This window comes from Diachasma alloeum, unplaced genomic scaffold, assembly GCF_001412515.2.
Source record: "Diachasma alloeum isolate Michigan unplaced genomic scaffold, Dall2.0 Dall_scaffold_00884, whole genome shotgun sequence".
In the NCBI taxonomy this organism is placed as follows: Eukaryota; Metazoa; Arthropoda; class Insecta; order Hymenoptera; family Braconidae; genus Diachasma; species Diachasma alloeum.
In genome coordinates this window covers 197,647-213,340 of record NW_021681005.1, presented here as the reverse complement: position 1 = coordinate 213,340, position 15,694 = coordinate 197,647, and the positions used below count along the sequence as shown (strand labels likewise).

The window sequence follows — 15,694 nt, the reverse complement described above, 5'->3', positions numbered from 1 at the left end:
AAACTGTACCCTCTCGCTCCTCATCAAATAAAGAACAAACCATCAATTGAAACGATAGACGAAAAAACAGGGTTATTCGAAAATAGCCGCACTTCAGTGAACCTCAGGTCTCAAAACTTTTGTCGCTTGTACCCATATTCACTCGAATCACGTGACTATCTCAACAGAGGTGTTTGTAAACAATCTTCCAGTCGCGATCAACTCGTCAGAAGGCCGCATAGGCTCGGTATGAGTCCGGACATGTCGTCCTCCTCGTACCAGAGTATCAGTGGCTTTTACACAAAAGAGTGCCGAAAAGTTGTTAATCTTCACGGGCGAAGTGTTATCGCGACTGCGGTTATTAGAGTGAAGAGTTCAGGATGTCAAGGGGCCCCGATAGAACGTGAAGACACCGAAAAAAGTGACAGGAGGGCAGCGTACGTTTTGCAAACTACGTTACTTTGACTCTAGGCTAAACAGGTCAATTTCTGGACGGGGGTTAGTTTCTGGACGATTTCAACTTGCATTGAATATTCCATGAATAAAATGAAAATTGTACCGATTGTTTCACCTTTCAATAATATTACTCGTGTATAATTATGTGATCAATTATTTTTTCTATCGATCGACATTGAATAAATAAAAAAAAATATGGCCCAGCCGTCCAGAAATGAGGGGTTCACTTCAATTAATTTATTGCTGCTATTTAAAACATTCGTGAAGGTATGGAAGCCATTATATCCTCATTTAGGTGATTCTTTTATTTTAGATCCTAGGGTAACCAGGTCAATTCCTTTAATTCAGTAGCGAAGTGGTAAAACCGTACAAGTCAATTTTGACTATTAGCCAGTTTTCAATGAATATCTCGGAATCTAGGGGAGATAGCAAAATTTTGGTATAACCTTTTTTGTAGAGCCGATTGAGAGTTACAACAAATGTAATTACGAAAATTTCGCTATCTTCCGTAGAGTCCGAAATATTCCTCAAAAACTCAACTGGGAGATAAGTCGACTTAAATCGCTTTAGCACTTCGCTACGGAATTTAATTTTAATTTCTTAAAATGAAAATTGTACAGATTACTTTATCTTTCAATAATATTACTCGTGTATGATCATGTGATCAATTATTTTTTCTATTGATCGACATTTAATAAATAAAAAAAAATATGGCCCACTCGTCCAGAAATTAGGGGTTTCGGTTGCATTGAACTATTTCTTCATTTAATTATTCTTTGTTTTGTTATTTTCATTTCAAATAATTTTTTTCTACTAATTTAATCATTCTTGAAGGTGTGGAAGCCATCATATCCCCATTTAGGAGATTCTTTTATTTTAGATAATACCACGAAACTCGAATTTCCCTTAACAGTCCAGCAATTGGCCTGTTCATCCTACTCTGAATTTTTTTTCAATACTTTTTATTCAGGAGTAGGGTGACCAGGTCATCTTCTGGACGAGGGTTAGTTTCTGGACGATGTCAAATTGCATTGAATAGTCCATGAATAAAATGTAAATTGTATTGATTGTTTCACCTTTCAAAAATACTACTCGTGTATAATCATGTGATTAATTATGTTTTCTATTGATGAACATTTAATAAATAAATAAAAATATGGCCTAGACGTCCAGAAATCAGGGGTTTCGACTGCGTTCAATCATTTCTTAATTTAATTATTCTGTTTCGTTATTTTCACTTCAAATAATTTTTTTCTGCTAATTAAAACATTTTTGAAGCTATTATATCCCCATTTAGGTGATTCTTTTATTTTATATCCTACCACGAAACTCAAACTTCCCTTAACCGTCCACCAATTGGCCTGTTCACCCTAGTCAGAAGTTTATTACGGATAGAAAATTTGCACATTGTGCATTCTTCAACTGAATTTTATAGCTTTTTTGGAAAATTATCGTGAATTGTAAGGGATCGACGCTGCCTCCTTAACTCTTCATAATGTTTATTCTTTGTTTTCAGCGAGGCGTACAGAAATGCGATCCAAGCATTCATCGAGAGGCGAAAAAGTCCGAGTGACTCGAACTTCATTGTGGCCCCAAACAGCCCAGACAAAGTTCGGCTGGATTTTCTCATCAAGAAAAATTACGAGAACAACAAAAATAAGAACAATAATCGAGAAGGAATGATGATGCCGGGTGTGCCACACGTGCCTGCGCCTGATATTTTCGAGATCGGTTGGGTGGCGGGCACTGAGGATCGGTACTTGGAGCTTATTTACGCTGAGTGGCATAATACGAGGGTGTCGTTGAGGAGGCATATCCATCCTGATTGTAAGAATGCTGTGAGGGCAGATCTTGAAGTACTTTCGTAAGTAATGTCCTGTCGTAAGTGAATTTTTCGGCGATTTAAGGATATCCAAGCATCTTTTACAGTTTGATACAGACCGCACTAGATTCAACCATTTTTAATCATCAAATTTGTTAATTAAATTGCGGGAGAAATTAAATTCAGATTACATTTTGCACTGAATTATTATTTATTACCATTCGTTGTTTATAAATGAATAATTGAAATTATTTAAACTTTTGAAAACGTAATTTTTTTATTCATGAAATCGATTTCTGGTAAAATTCGGAATATGAATCAATTTGTTACGATTTTGAACAAATGATTTTTATGATGGAAAATTGATTGTTTATAAATTATCTATAGAAAATGCTTGTGATTTTTAAAAATTGCAATTTTTATTTATTTCATCAATCTTCCTCCAAAAAGTAAACTTTCATTTTTTAAAATATTTTTAAAATTTTTTCTAACGGTTCAATATCGAGATCCAAATTCAGACCTGCAAAATTTGAATAATAAAATCATTGTAAAATGTCCGGCAACTTACGCTCCAATAGGGCTCAAGTGAAAGCTCTGATGTTCGAGTACGAAAGTACAACATTTCACTAGAGGAAAAATAGCCAAAGTCCTTGAATATCCTTAAGGTATACACCAAGACAATAGCACCCAAAAGTTGGTCCCGATGAATTTCCGGAAAAAAATTCTAAATTCTGCATTCTCATAAGCTATTGAGTTTTTCTATCCTCATATGTTGTTGATGTAGCCCACACACCCAAGAACTTGTTTGAATCAAATAAGAAATTATTTGTTAATTAGTTGTTTGAATCAAATGAGAAATGATTTCACGACGAAGCAGTTTATCACCCCACCCCATTGTTACATTCACCTTGCATTAGAAACGCAAGAGCGAAGTGTTACACCTAAAGATGGGGAATGACTGTCATTTTTTCTTTCGGTCAGGTCAGGCAAAATTGATCGTTTTCTGACCATTCTCTGACCCTGTCCGAATTTTGTGAATCCCGGAAAAAATATACCAACGGAAATTTTTAAGTTGGGTGGTTTTTGGCCCGTTTTGGGTGTGTGGGCTATTTTTTCCTGGCCTATTTTTTCCGCCTACCGAATTTTGTATCCCAAACGACCGTCATCAAAAATCGTCTAGGGGAGGGTGGAGCAACATGGACACCAGATTTAAATAATGAGTTGAATTGGATCAAATCTACTGCTTCGACTTCATTTAAAGGTTCTAAAAACAGTCATGAGAAAATTTTGAAAAAAATTTCTGTAGTTAAAAAATTGGACACCCTGAACTATTTTAAACATTCTAAACGTCTACGTGGCAAACAAATCAGTAGCGAAGTGGTAAAAGGAGATAAGTCAATTTTGACAATTGACCAGTTTTCAATCAATATCTCGGAATCTAAGGAAGATAGAAAAATTTTGGTTACAACATTTTTTGTGGAGCTGATTGAGTGCTACAAAAAATGTAGTTACAAAAATTTCGATATCTCCCTTAGATTCGGAAATATTCCTCAAAAACTCAACTCAGAGATAGGTCGACTTATCTCCGTTTACCACTTCACTACTGAAATAATAAACAATTGATTTTTTGCACTAATTATTCGTTTTTAGACACATGTAATCGATCTTCAATGTATGAAAAATCTCATTCCAATAGCCCATGACTTTTAAAACTCAGTAGTCTCCCCTTAAACGTTTCACCATAAAAAGAATCTTGACAAGTTCTTCAAGACATTCTTCCTTATTGGGATGACTTAACACGTAACAAAATATATTACATTTACTTGAATCATCCTCGTACTTTTACAGTGCCTCAGTGTTTTTCATGAAATTATACCTACGAAAAGTACGAGTCATTCATTATCGATAAAAATTATTCCCATTGTTTCGCAAGCTAAAATGACTCATAGAATTCTATTTTTCAATTTTTCAATGCAGAGAAATCCGTCACCCAAATGTTTTACTTCTGATGGGCACAACTCAAACTGAAGAGCATGGTCTCGTAGCGATTTTCGAGCCAGTGGATTGTACTCTTTTCAACTACATTCACGAACAGGGTGAACGAATATCGGTTCAAGGTGTAGCAAAATGTGCCGGAAATTTGACAGCAGCCCTGAAACATGCCCACATGCGTGGCTACATCCACAGTGCTATAAGCCCCCACTGCGTCTTCCTCGCATCCACGGGGATTGTCAAACTCGGGGGCTGGGAATTAGCTACCAATGTCAATGGAGTAAGTCAAAAAATTCATTCATTCTTAACGACATCCAGATCAATCGGTTCGCCATCCGGTACGTTGTAATTCACATACAGAACCGGAAGTACATTACGCAAGAATGCCAGTCGGCCTGTTTAATGGCCATCGATCAGGCGCCAAACCCTTGAACAAGGATTGTACAAAAACACGTTTGAAAATTAAAACTCTTGCCGCATAGTAGACTAGATAGAAAAAACGTGACTTCCTAATAGTTCGGTGAAAGTCGTAATGCCTTCAGGGTCGACATTGACAGCAAATGTTCGAGTGAAAGTTATTGTAATTGAATGCATACTGCATTTAACACATTAAAAACAATTTTTTTAATAGCTAAAGAGCTATAAAATTCATTTCCATGACGCTATGGCATCAATTATTGTAACTGTGCGCTTTTCACTTGATGAGAAGCGTAGGACGATTTATGCACGGAATGAAAAATTGCAATTGAGGAACTGGTAGATGGTAACTATTACGTTTAAATAAGAATACCAAATTTTGCGAAATTATCGAGCAATCAACGGCTGATAAGTGCAAGCCTAACGCTTTCCGAAAGAAATTCTATTGAATTTCTACTGGAACTGTTTGACACTTATATTAAAATTCTATTAGAATTCCATTCAAAAAATCTATTTTTTTGCATTAATGCTATTGAAGATTATACAAATTTACTGTGACATTATGTTAAGACTTACTTTTGATAGAAAAGATTCAATGGATTTTCATTTTTGTAGAAATTTTCGGGTACAAATTTTTTTTGCATATTTTTACTATTTTATCATAATAAAATCCAAGAAAAGAAAACGTGGAAAATTCATGGTCAAGAGTTTTGGAAGACAAAATCCTAACAGAATGAGTTATATAGAAAAATCATTTTTTACAGACTTTACTGCAAAAAAATATCCCTTTAAAGACGCCAGAAAGAGTTGCATAATTTTGAATAGAACTGGCGCGAAAAACTAATAGATTTTTTAAATAGAGTTCTTCCATTGAATTATTATAGAGCTCTAAGAGAAATTAAATAGAATTTCGGGGAGGAAGCCCTCGGTTTTTCTAGTAAATTGTTTCATTTGTGCAAAGTTTTTGTGATACCCGCCATTTTTTTAATAAATGAAAGTCTTCCAAACTCCATTTTCTCAGAGATATTTGCGAAAAAATTGCTGAATAGATTTTAGATTCATGACTATCCACCACTTCCCCCTACCACTACTTAGCCTTGATTTATAAGATAAAAAAATGTTCATTAATTCTAGCCAAAGATATTTCACGATTACGAGGATCGTCTTCGCTCAGAGATCTTCCGCTGGCAGGCACCTGAGCTCCTCAGTGGTCATGAGGCCTCAGCAGCCACCGACATTTACAGCCTGACACTGCTAATGTGGGAGATGTGCACGACGAATATACCCTGGAACAACCTGAGTAAAACTGAAGTAGAAAGACAGTACCTTCACTACAGAAGAGGAGTAATAATCGATCTCTACAACTTCCCTCCCCTCCTCAACAATCTTCTCGATGCAGGTCTCCAGTTGGACGTCACTAAGCGCACCTTGGACATGTCAAAGCTGAGCAGATACCTCCAGAGACTAGAGATGCAGTACGAGGACGACGAGCCTATTTACATCGAGCAAATAACAAACAACAACAACAAACCAGAAACTCCCCCGAGCTGCAAATCTCCAGTTGTCACCAAATGCACATCTGCAGAGTCACCAAGGCGTCACACAAGACAATCGGTGGCTTATCAGACCTCAGCAAACGACAAACCAAAGCCCCCTGACTCTATCGAAACTCGAGACATCTTGGACGAAGTGCTCAAGTCCACAAGTGTTAAAAATGCAAATGTAATTACCAAAAACATGAGAACTGACGCCAGCAAAAATCGAGATCTAAAAATCAGAAGAACATCGTGCACAGCAGGAACCAATGATTCACCTGAGGAAGCCCCCAGTGATCCTAGAGTGAATATAAAGAAATTGAAAGAGTCCCTTGCAAGTAAACGAGAGACGTTCTTCTACGGACCTGACTCCTCCAATTGCTCACCCACAGAGAAGAGAGAGAACCTGAAATCCAAAATGTTGAGACAAATCAGAAGCAAGGATTACGAGCCACACAAACCGGCCAGTCACAAGACAAGTCTAGAACTGAAATTGAACAAGTCTCCAAGTCAATATGGTACATACACAAAATCAACGAATATAAAAACCCATAAACCATATTCTTATGTTCCAACGCCCATCAGAGGCGCTATAATTCAGCCCCAGGTCCTGAATCCCGACTCAAGTAGCTTCTTCGAGACATCATTATGGAGAAAAGAGAAAGAGATTTGTATTTCAAAAATGCGAAAAAGTAATCCTGGTGAATATCAGTCTGTGTACATGCCTAATGGGGAGATCAACAGAGAGGCCAAGAGATCACCCGAGAGTAATGAGACTTACACTATTAACGGAAGTAATGATTCAGAAAATAGAAAGACTTTCACCATTACTGACACATCGCAGGACATGACTGCCAGCTCAATGCCAAGGAGTGTGTCCCTTCAAGCCCTCAAAGATGCGTTGGACAGAGCAACTGACATCGTAAAATCTACAACTCCAAATATGTCAACTACACCAGTGCCTGTTTCACCTGGATCGAATGGTTCTTCTCCATTCAGGAGCCCAAAAAGCTTTGGCGACGATATTGCTAACTCGAGGGAGAATGAGTCAGTGTTCGAGGAGCTCTACAAATTAAACGAAATGACTGATGAGGAGATAAAGAGCATTGAGAGGTCAGCAAGTGGAGATACATTTGTTGTTAATAATAAAGATGACAAAACTGGGAAAGAAAAATCGGAAGGAAAAGATGAAAAGGACACAGACAAAGCCCAAAATTGTGCAAATTCTCAGCGCACATCTGCTGAGTTCTCCAGGACACTCTTTCATTGTGCCTCCATTGCTGAAAAATCTATTGAACAGGATCAATCGGGCTTGGAGAAGGATTGGGAACCTGAAACTGTGCTTCATGAGTCTGTTACTGTTGGGGAGCGGCTTGGAGGCTCTGGCCCCCTCTCTGTATCTAGCTCAACTGATAAATGTAAAGGAGATGAACAGAATGAATCCAATTTCACACTTTTAGTGTTCGGGGATAAAAACAAGGAGAAGGGATGCTTCTCCTGTACAAAGGGGAGTTTAGCTAGGAGACGATCACTGCCAGCTCACCTGGGACAGTTGAGGAGCCTGAGTAATACTCCACTGGGCAAGATACCTATCAGAAGGATTGTAAGTAGTTAAGAATTTTCAAGAAATGATTACAAATTCATGGAATCGAATTAATTCAATGAATGAATTATACCTCTGGGAAAATATCGAATTAGTGGAGAAAAATATTATTCTTGTGCAAGAAGATGTACTATAGAAGAAAGAATTCTAAATTTCTTCGCTCTTACGATATTCACGAGTCGAAGGAATGAGTGAACAAGTAATTTATGAAGTTTACGATATGTTTTTATTTTATTACAGTAGACAAGCGGTAAAATAAAACTGGTCAATGTCATTTAAGGTATATCCCAGGAAATTACCATCTGGAGTCCCTATGGATTTGCGGAAAAAATTCTAAATGATTTAATTTATTGCATTCTCATAAGTTATTGAGTTTTTTTCCTCCTAAGTTGTTGAGGAAGGCAACAATAACTATTTGAATCAAGTGGGAAATGGTTTCGTGAAATTTTCATTTTTCAGAGTTGAATATCACTGAAAATATGTACTATAAAATTTACAAAAAATTCACTGTATTAGGAATTTATCAATCTACAGCGGATTCGTTTTTAAGAACATCGTAAGAATCGTTTTCTCATACGTTGGAAATACTTCTCGTTGTATAGCTGGGGAATATTGTTAACATTATCTATGAAAACCGTAGGGACAATCGTAAGAAAAGCCTGTTTTCTAGGGATATACCTTAAAGATGAATCTTCAACTAATATCGTGAAATTAAAGTGAAATTTGCATTATGAAATTTTTTGTAGTTCATTGTTTTTTGTTTGCTCCTACTGAACATATTTGTCCGAAGCTTACCTTGAGTTACTCCTTGGCTACTAATTTATTCTAAAAATGTGGAAAATGTTCACTCCTACTTTTTTCAACTCCAGGAGCTTCCAGACAATACAGTCGAGGATATCTACATTGACGATGAGTTCGGAGACAGTCTGGCTGTGAATATGGTACTCCTAAACGAAGATGAACCAGCAGACGACGAAGAATTTCTTCCCGACCTTCTTGAACTCTCTGATGGATCTCATGAGTGCACTGAATACTCATAAACTCGCCTATACCTTCAACTCCAAAGCATAATTTACAAAATTGTAGTTAATCATTCATTAATCATTTCATAACTTCACTGATTTCCAATTCCTTTGGAAGATAGATTAACAATGAATATTTAAAGACTGCCATGACATCTGTAACGAATAATATTCTCTCGTCTTTTACAAATTTAACGTCAATGAAATAGAATTTTTTAATAGTTTCTTTGAGAAGGATTATTTTTATTATCTGACAGTCCAAAGTTCAATGTTTTGTTTTTTTCATTTTGTCTGTATAAATGACGTACTAAGCTGTTTCCTGATTTTTTTCATCATTACCAAACTAGGCTCAGCCTTTAAAAAAACCTGTGAGATTATTATTTCGTATCATGTGAAGTCATAAATTTCAATCTTTTTATTTTCCATTTAATTCTTAAGAAACAGTATTAATGATTAGATGAAAATACAGAACAATGACATCATTATACATATATTTGTGATATAAAAAGGAAGAATAAAATAAAGATTTTCAATTCACGTTTACAAGAATAATCTTCAGATTCTGACCAAGGCAGAGGCACATGTCTATTTCCCAAGGCCTCAGTCCCCTTTTCCATAGTTGCTCTACATTAAGCTTGCCTATGCTAATGGAATATGAGAGAAATTAAATTAAATATATTTTTTATTACTCACAAATCAAAGTATTGAATAGTACAAAAAGTGTAGCAAATATAAATTAGATCAGAATAATTTATTCAAAACGACAGCATCGCTAGGAATTTGATTGGGAACTAATTAGGGTAAAATAATTTCGAATTGACGACGAAAAATGGGAGGAATATCTACATCTATTTTACATAGAGTAGCCTTCAGAAGCGCCATAAACCCCGACTTTTCATCCCATTCAATGAACATTAACTCTGCAGAGCTCCAATAATGTCAGTGGCTTGATTGGAAGCTGACTAGAAACGTTTAAATGGCTAATCCAAAGACGGAAACGATGCAGTACATCGTCTTGTTCTCCCAACGTACTGTGCAACTGCCATCAGTTGCATTGTCCCAAAAGCATGAGCTCGCTGTGTGCAAGCCTGCTCCATTTTTTTGCATAATTGTACATGTAACTGCAATTAAAGAGAGTTATTAATGGAATTGAAACTGTAGATGGGGAGAGCATTCACTTTGTGCATGATCTCTGAACTTTATGGACATCATGCAAAAATAAACACTTTACGCACGCTAAACTACATCGAAAAGTGAACTTTTCAGGTAGATATTAGGGGAGGGTAGGGTAAAATGGACACTTTTGACTGTTTTTAAAATATTCATAACTCAGAAACAGATTTATCAATTGAGCTCAGTCTAAGCTCATCACAAACAGGAATCATTGTTTTTCAATTGAAAAATAAAATTATTCCATTTCATGAACAATTCAACACGTCATGAATATTTCAAAAAAAGTCAAAAGTGTCCGTTTTACCCTACCCTCCCCTACAAAAACACATTTAGAGGTATATGGGGCATAATGAACACTCATGATTTTCTATCAAATTCTAATAACTGATTGAATTTTTGATGAAATGAAGTAATTTTTTTTTCGTTTGGAAGGTTCATTTCTTCCCCTTTGTAACGAACCTGAAGTATTTAATTGAACAATTTTTTTCTGATTTATGGAAATTCAAAGAAACAAAGTGTCCATTTTTCGCGATGTCCCCCCCCCCTCAATTGCTCTAACACAAAAAATTGAAGACTGAAATATGAACGATCACAGTGTTTTCATTCAGAAGCGTAAGGAAATTAGCAGTACTATAATAGAGAGAAAGAATAAGAAAAGAGGATAAATAAAAAAGCAGTAAAAAAATGTTGAAATGGAGGATTCTCAATTTTTTTTTAAAAACATTAGCGCTTGATCAACTACTTGAATTCAGTAGCGAAGTGGTAAAACGGTACAAGTAAATTTTGACTATTGACCAGTTTTCAATTAATATCTCGGAATCTAAGGGAGAGAGCAAAATTTTTGTTATAACCTTTTTTGTAGAGCCGATTGAGAGCTACAATAAATGCAGTTACAAAAATTTCGCTATCTCCCTTAGATTTCGAAATATTCCTCAAAAACTCAACTGGCAGATAAGTCGACTTAAACCGTTTTACCACTTCGCTACTGAATTCTTTCAATTCTTCCTTCTAGTCATGTAAAAACTAATATCTAAATATCTGAAAATCTGATCTGAAAATGGAACTGATATTCCACCAATCGACTATTGGAACGGTTCTCACACTTGCAGAAAATTAAAAAAATTAGCTCAACAAAAATTTCAATCCACAGAAGATGTGGAAATTTAAAATTCTCATAATTTTCGAAAATATGCAGAATTGAGTGAAATTATGAGGTATCCATACCAATATATTTATAAGGCTTTTGCAATTTTGTAAGGCTCGCTAGGCACCCCTCAACCACGTTCGACGTCCACTGGCTAACTTTATTATGTGCATATGCATCCCCACCGATTGACACCTCAATCGCCTCCTTGATGATTTTGCTCACATCATCGACAACAAATTGTGTCTGAAAAACACAGAAGAGTTTGTAAAATACTTGACTAATTACAAGAGCCTCATTGAATGTACTTACTTCCTCTTGTGTATCCTCCATCCCTGAATTCTCCGAATCCCTCCTCAATTCTTGATTTCTCAAAGAACAGATCAGTCACACCACACCTGCTTGGTTATGCCTGAGTCGAAACAATTTCTTGAATTCCTCGGCTATCGGGGATAAAAGCCCAAAAGTACCGCCACTTTACGATCAAACGACACTAGAAATTCCTCTGAGAAGCAAAACACTTTTATCCCGTATGGGTATTGAAAATAAATAAGTTTGACACGTCTAAAGTCCGAAAACGCCCAAGCTCCTAATGCAGCCGCATCAATCAACCTCCTCAGCGTTCACCAGTTATTCCCAGTCAAATTTCCCATTGAGGAACCGTAACAAGATCCACAATCCCTCAAACAACAATGACAACAGACCCTCAGTCTCTGAACAAATTCCAAAATCAGTTGATCACCAAAGTAAAGCAGAAATTCATGCAAAATACGAAAAGAAACACGAAAAGCGCCCTCTACCCCTGATCACAGCAGTCTCCACGCTGTCGGCTGCTGTCGTGTGCTGTCGGCCCTCACAGCCAGCCATAACCTCGTAATCCGTCAAACCAATGTATCCACAAAATTACATAAACAAAACTGCTACAAATTCCCATAAAAATCCGCGAATAATCGAAAACTAATAATAACAACCCTTGAAAAATGTTTGGATTATCATTGAGGCGTCAGACCTGCAGGCTTCCTCAAATAATCAGGAGATTCCACGATCTGCCACCGAGTTTTCGTGAACGTTGGGCAGACATGGATGATGAAGAAAAGGCGAGAGTGAATAAAAGTAGGAAGTTGAAGCGTTGGGGACCCCAGCTGAAACCGGAAGAACACTTTCTACAAGCGTTCAACATAGATGTCAACAGACACGGTATCTTTCAGAAAAAAGGCAGCATCAAATTGACGGACTGGATAGCCTGGTGGAGGAGGAAGCAACAGGACTACCTGAAGTGGAGCCAGAGGTACATTCCAGAGCGTCAAGAAATCCTGGGGAATGACTTGGCTCTTGCTCACTTCATCCTTCACAGGCAGGGGAAAATCAGGAGGAAGGGGTGCAAAGAGTACATGGTTGCTGACGATATAGTGGACCTGCCAAGTAAGTATGAGCCCACCTGGTTCCTGGAGGAGATTGATGCTAGTGGAACGGAACTGTGTTACGAGGGTCTCGACAATTTTGCTGACATCCCGAAACTGAAAATAGCGGCTTTCAGGAACTGTCAGTACTTTGACGAGTGGTGCTTGGAGAGACTTGTGTGTCTCTGCCCGAAACTTGAGGTTCTAGATATCTCTGACAATGAGAACATCACTGAGAGGGGATTGGAGGGCCTTTACAGAGCCTGGAATCTCAAAAAACTTATTGTCACGAACTGGGGGCATGGGGCAGCATTCGAACTGACTTGCTTGATGTTGGAAGAGGCTCTACCCCAATTGCAGGTGGAAATTAAAAAAGCTAGTGCTGAAGGAGCAGTTTCAGATGAAAATTCAGGTGCTACTGCAGAGTCTACTGTTGTAAAAGAGGAGCAAGCTGTTAAACAGTGATTTTTTTCTTCGGAGATTGTTCACCTCGTCGTGGTACAGCCAAAGGGGCGTCAGTGGTGTGTGCAAGCATAGTTGTTACGCCCCTTAGGCTCTACGATGATGACTTGTTCGATTCAGGAAATTTCAGTCAGTATAATAGTGTTCAATGTAAGGGACACTCTCACTAATGGATGTATTCGGATTTTGCGTAGCTTCTTCGTGTAAATATCGTACTGAAGGTCGAGTGAGAATAGGAGAATCATGAATAAATTTATTACTCCAGATTTATTGAATTATCAATTTTTTACACCGTGACGAATTTTATTCTTCTCTCTGTAACGCTTTCTGTAATGAAGTTCTACTCTATTTGATACTCCGTAAGTCTTTATGTTTTCTTCATCGTTGCTGAGGGGAATTTCGTCGAAATGGATATGGTATTTTTTCCAGACGTGTTTCCAACTTATTTTCTTATAGACTTTTTCTCGCTTCAGTGATAAATTTGTTTGGCATTCTATTGCTTTCTTGAGATCTAGAACTGTTGTGTTGTGAGGTGGAATCTGAAAAAAATTGTTTTGTCGAATTGTGAAAAACTAGCTTGTAATTGTTAATGGACGCATTTTGAAAAAAAAAATTTGGAGCTAAAAAATTGGAGCCCCTGTACTATTTATATGTCTTTATATGTCTAAAAGCGAGTACTTGGTACAAAAAAATTGATTCTTTATTGTTCGTTTGTCCCGCAGGCGCTTTAAATGTTAAAAATAGTCCAGGGCCTCCAATTTTTGAGCTACACAATTTTTTTTTAATTAAAAAAATGGGTACAATAATAATTATTAATTAGTTTTTTGAAATTTGACTCATACACAGCTAATTTCGTTTTAACATAAAAATTGCGCTATTCATGTAAAATAGGCAAAAAAAATATCCTTAAAATATTAAAAATATATTCTCGATTCTTTCAGAAACATTTTTTGGGCTATTTTACATGAATGGTGCATTTTTTATTGCGGAAAAAAACGGAATTAGCTGTGCAAGAGTTGAATTTCAAAAAAATAATTTGTAATCGTTATTGTACACAATTTTTCAAAAATTTTGAAAAAAAAAACACCCGTAGTTAAAAAATTGGAGGCCCTGAACTATTTTTAACATCCTAAGCGTCTGCGGGGCAAACGAATAATAAACAATCAATTTTTTGCGCTAATTATTCGTTTTTAGACAAATATAATCAATCTTCAATGTATGAAAAATTTCGCTTCTATAGGTCGCGACTTTTAAAACTCATAATAGTCTCCCTTCAAACATTTTAAGTGTCTACGGGGCAAACGAACAATAAACAATCATTTTTTTGCGCTAATTATTCCTTTTTAGACAAATACAATCAATCTTCAATGTATGAAAAATCTCACTTCAATAGGTCGCGACTTTTAAAACTCGTAGTAGTCTCCCCATAATAAAAAAAAATGTTTTCCCACAGGAAAATTAATAATTACCACTATAGCGAGTTTTGGGAGTTTTCCCCTGGTCAAATAGACAGTTATTGCTTGGCCTTGTGCAACTGCAGTTTGCGCTTTTATCTCCTCAACAGTTGCATCTGACGGAAGTCCCCGAAACAATGGATCACTCTCGATGATTTTATAAATAGCCTCCCTCGTTAAATTCACCAATTCCTCATGACTGAACTGCACATTCTCAAGTCCCTCATTTTCCTGTGAAATATTTGCATCTTGCATGTTGTAAATTTTGTACAAGTACGAGCGCTAACTACCGAGAAACTTTCAAACCATAATTTCTCGTTATGCGCATGACTTATAGCTCCAAATTTGGCGGTAGAATCCCAATGGCCAGCTTGAGCCCACGTGACCCATTTCATGAATCCTAAAATCTGAAAATTTCATTTAAAATGAAAGCAAATCATGAATTTTTATTTTTTCGTGGAATCAACCGAATATTTCCCATGAAATTCATCTGCATCTCCTCTCAATGAACAACGGAATTGCAAAATTATCAAATACCAAAAACGATTTACATCGACATATTCATTATTCCGCAACAGGGGCAACACCTGTTCAAAACAATGAAAAAAAAACAAACCCACGTCCCCCACGCTCCACGCTCCCCTAAAAACCCGAAAAATCAATAATCACGAGGGCGAATGTCAAGCGCCGCATCGACAACTCTGGAGGGAGAACAACAGAGGCGCAAAAAAAAGCGAGAACCACTCGAACAAACTAAGAAAAAAACATGTGCAGATAGATGAGAGCGATGTGGCTCGATTAACTAAGCCGGAACTATCCAGCAACGTCGATTATGCGCAAGAATGTGCGCAGTTCACCGTCGAAGAGAGGGTAAGTGAAATCACAGGGGACGAAATAGAGAAACGAAAGGCCTAAAACCAACAAAACGAATGAAACAAAATTGCCGGCTCGGTCCAAGTGCCGAGGGAGAGAGAGAGTGAGGTTTTAACCGGATAAACTGTAGCTCTTTATCGCAACACGATGGCGCTGGTTGAGCATTGATATATTTACGCGTGCCACTACCTCGTCGTTGCCCAGATGCCTGTCGTCAAACACAATCAAGTGAGGCCTTCCTCCCCCTTTATGCCTCGCCTTTTACATTCGATTATACCCACTTTATCCATGTGTCACATACACACAGGTATAAACAAGGGGCCGGGGAGTCGAGAGCGATCTCACTCGGGTCGGCTGCTTGA

At 37.2% G+C, this 15,694-nt stretch overlaps 4 protein-coding genes across 9 annotated transcripts in view; 2 read left to right on the top strand and 2 right to left on the bottom strand.

Annotated features, from left to right (window-relative positions):
• The window catches only part of LOC107045189, a 22,217-nt gene extending 12,854 nt beyond the window's left edge, over nt 1–9,363 (top strand). For 3 of the 5 annotated variants that reach the window (XM_015267351.1, XM_015267350.1, XM_015267354.2), the window contains 4 exons: nt 1,952–2,299; nt 4,235–4,529; nt 5,801–7,804; nt 8,674–9,363. In XM_015267351.1, coding sequence (XP_015122837.1) covers nt 1,952–2,299; nt 4,235–4,529; nt 5,801–7,804; nt 8,674–8,844 — 2,818 coding nt within the window. In that variant the 3' untranslated portion in view covers nt 8,845–9,363. Of the gene's footprint in view, nt 1–209; nt 417–1,951; nt 2,300–4,234; nt 4,530–5,800; nt 7,805–8,044; nt 8,152–8,673 lie in introns of those variants that run through there. The other 2 variants (XM_015267352.1, XM_015267353.2) reach the window with 2 other exon arrangements.
• Nucleotides 9,227–11,981, bottom strand: LOC107045192 (dynein light chain Tctex-type). Its single transcript, XM_015267359.2, has 3 exons — nt 11,456–11,981; nt 11,224–11,389; nt 9,227–9,947 (listed from the first exon to the last, which is right to left on the bottom strand). The coding sequence occupies exons 1-3, from the start codon at nt 11,474–11,476 to the stop codon at nt 9,799–9,801; spliced, it is 336 nt and encodes a 111-aa protein (XP_015122845.1). The 5' UTR covers nt 11,477–11,981; the 3' UTR covers nt 9,227–9,798.
• LOC107045190 (distal membrane-arm assembly complex protein 2) lies at nt 11,975–13,271 on the top strand. The gene has a single exon (XM_015267355.2). It carries the CDS (start codon nt 12,124–12,126, stop codon nt 13,006–13,008), a length of 885 nt encoding a protein of 294 aa, XP_015122841.1. The 5' UTR covers nt 11,975–12,123; the 3' UTR covers nt 13,009–13,271.
• On the bottom strand, nt 13,254–15,694 carry LOC107045191 (U11/U12 small nuclear ribonucleoprotein 25 kDa protein). 2 transcript variants are annotated; one of them, XM_015267357.1, is made up of 3 exons: nt 14,766–15,694; nt 14,475–14,690; nt 13,254–13,544 (listed from the first exon to the last, which is right to left on the bottom strand). In XM_015267357.1, the coding sequence occupies exons 1-3, from the start codon at nt 14,766–14,768 to the stop codon at nt 13,284–13,286; spliced, it is 480 nt and encodes a 159-aa protein (XP_015122843.1). In that variant the 5' UTR covers nt 14,769–15,694; the 3' UTR covers nt 13,254–13,283. The 2 variants fall into 2 exon arrangements, with proteins under 2 accessions (XP_015122843.1, XP_015122842.1); XM_015267356.1 differs by lacking the exon at nt 14,766–15,694 and having other exon boundaries at nt 14,475–14,734.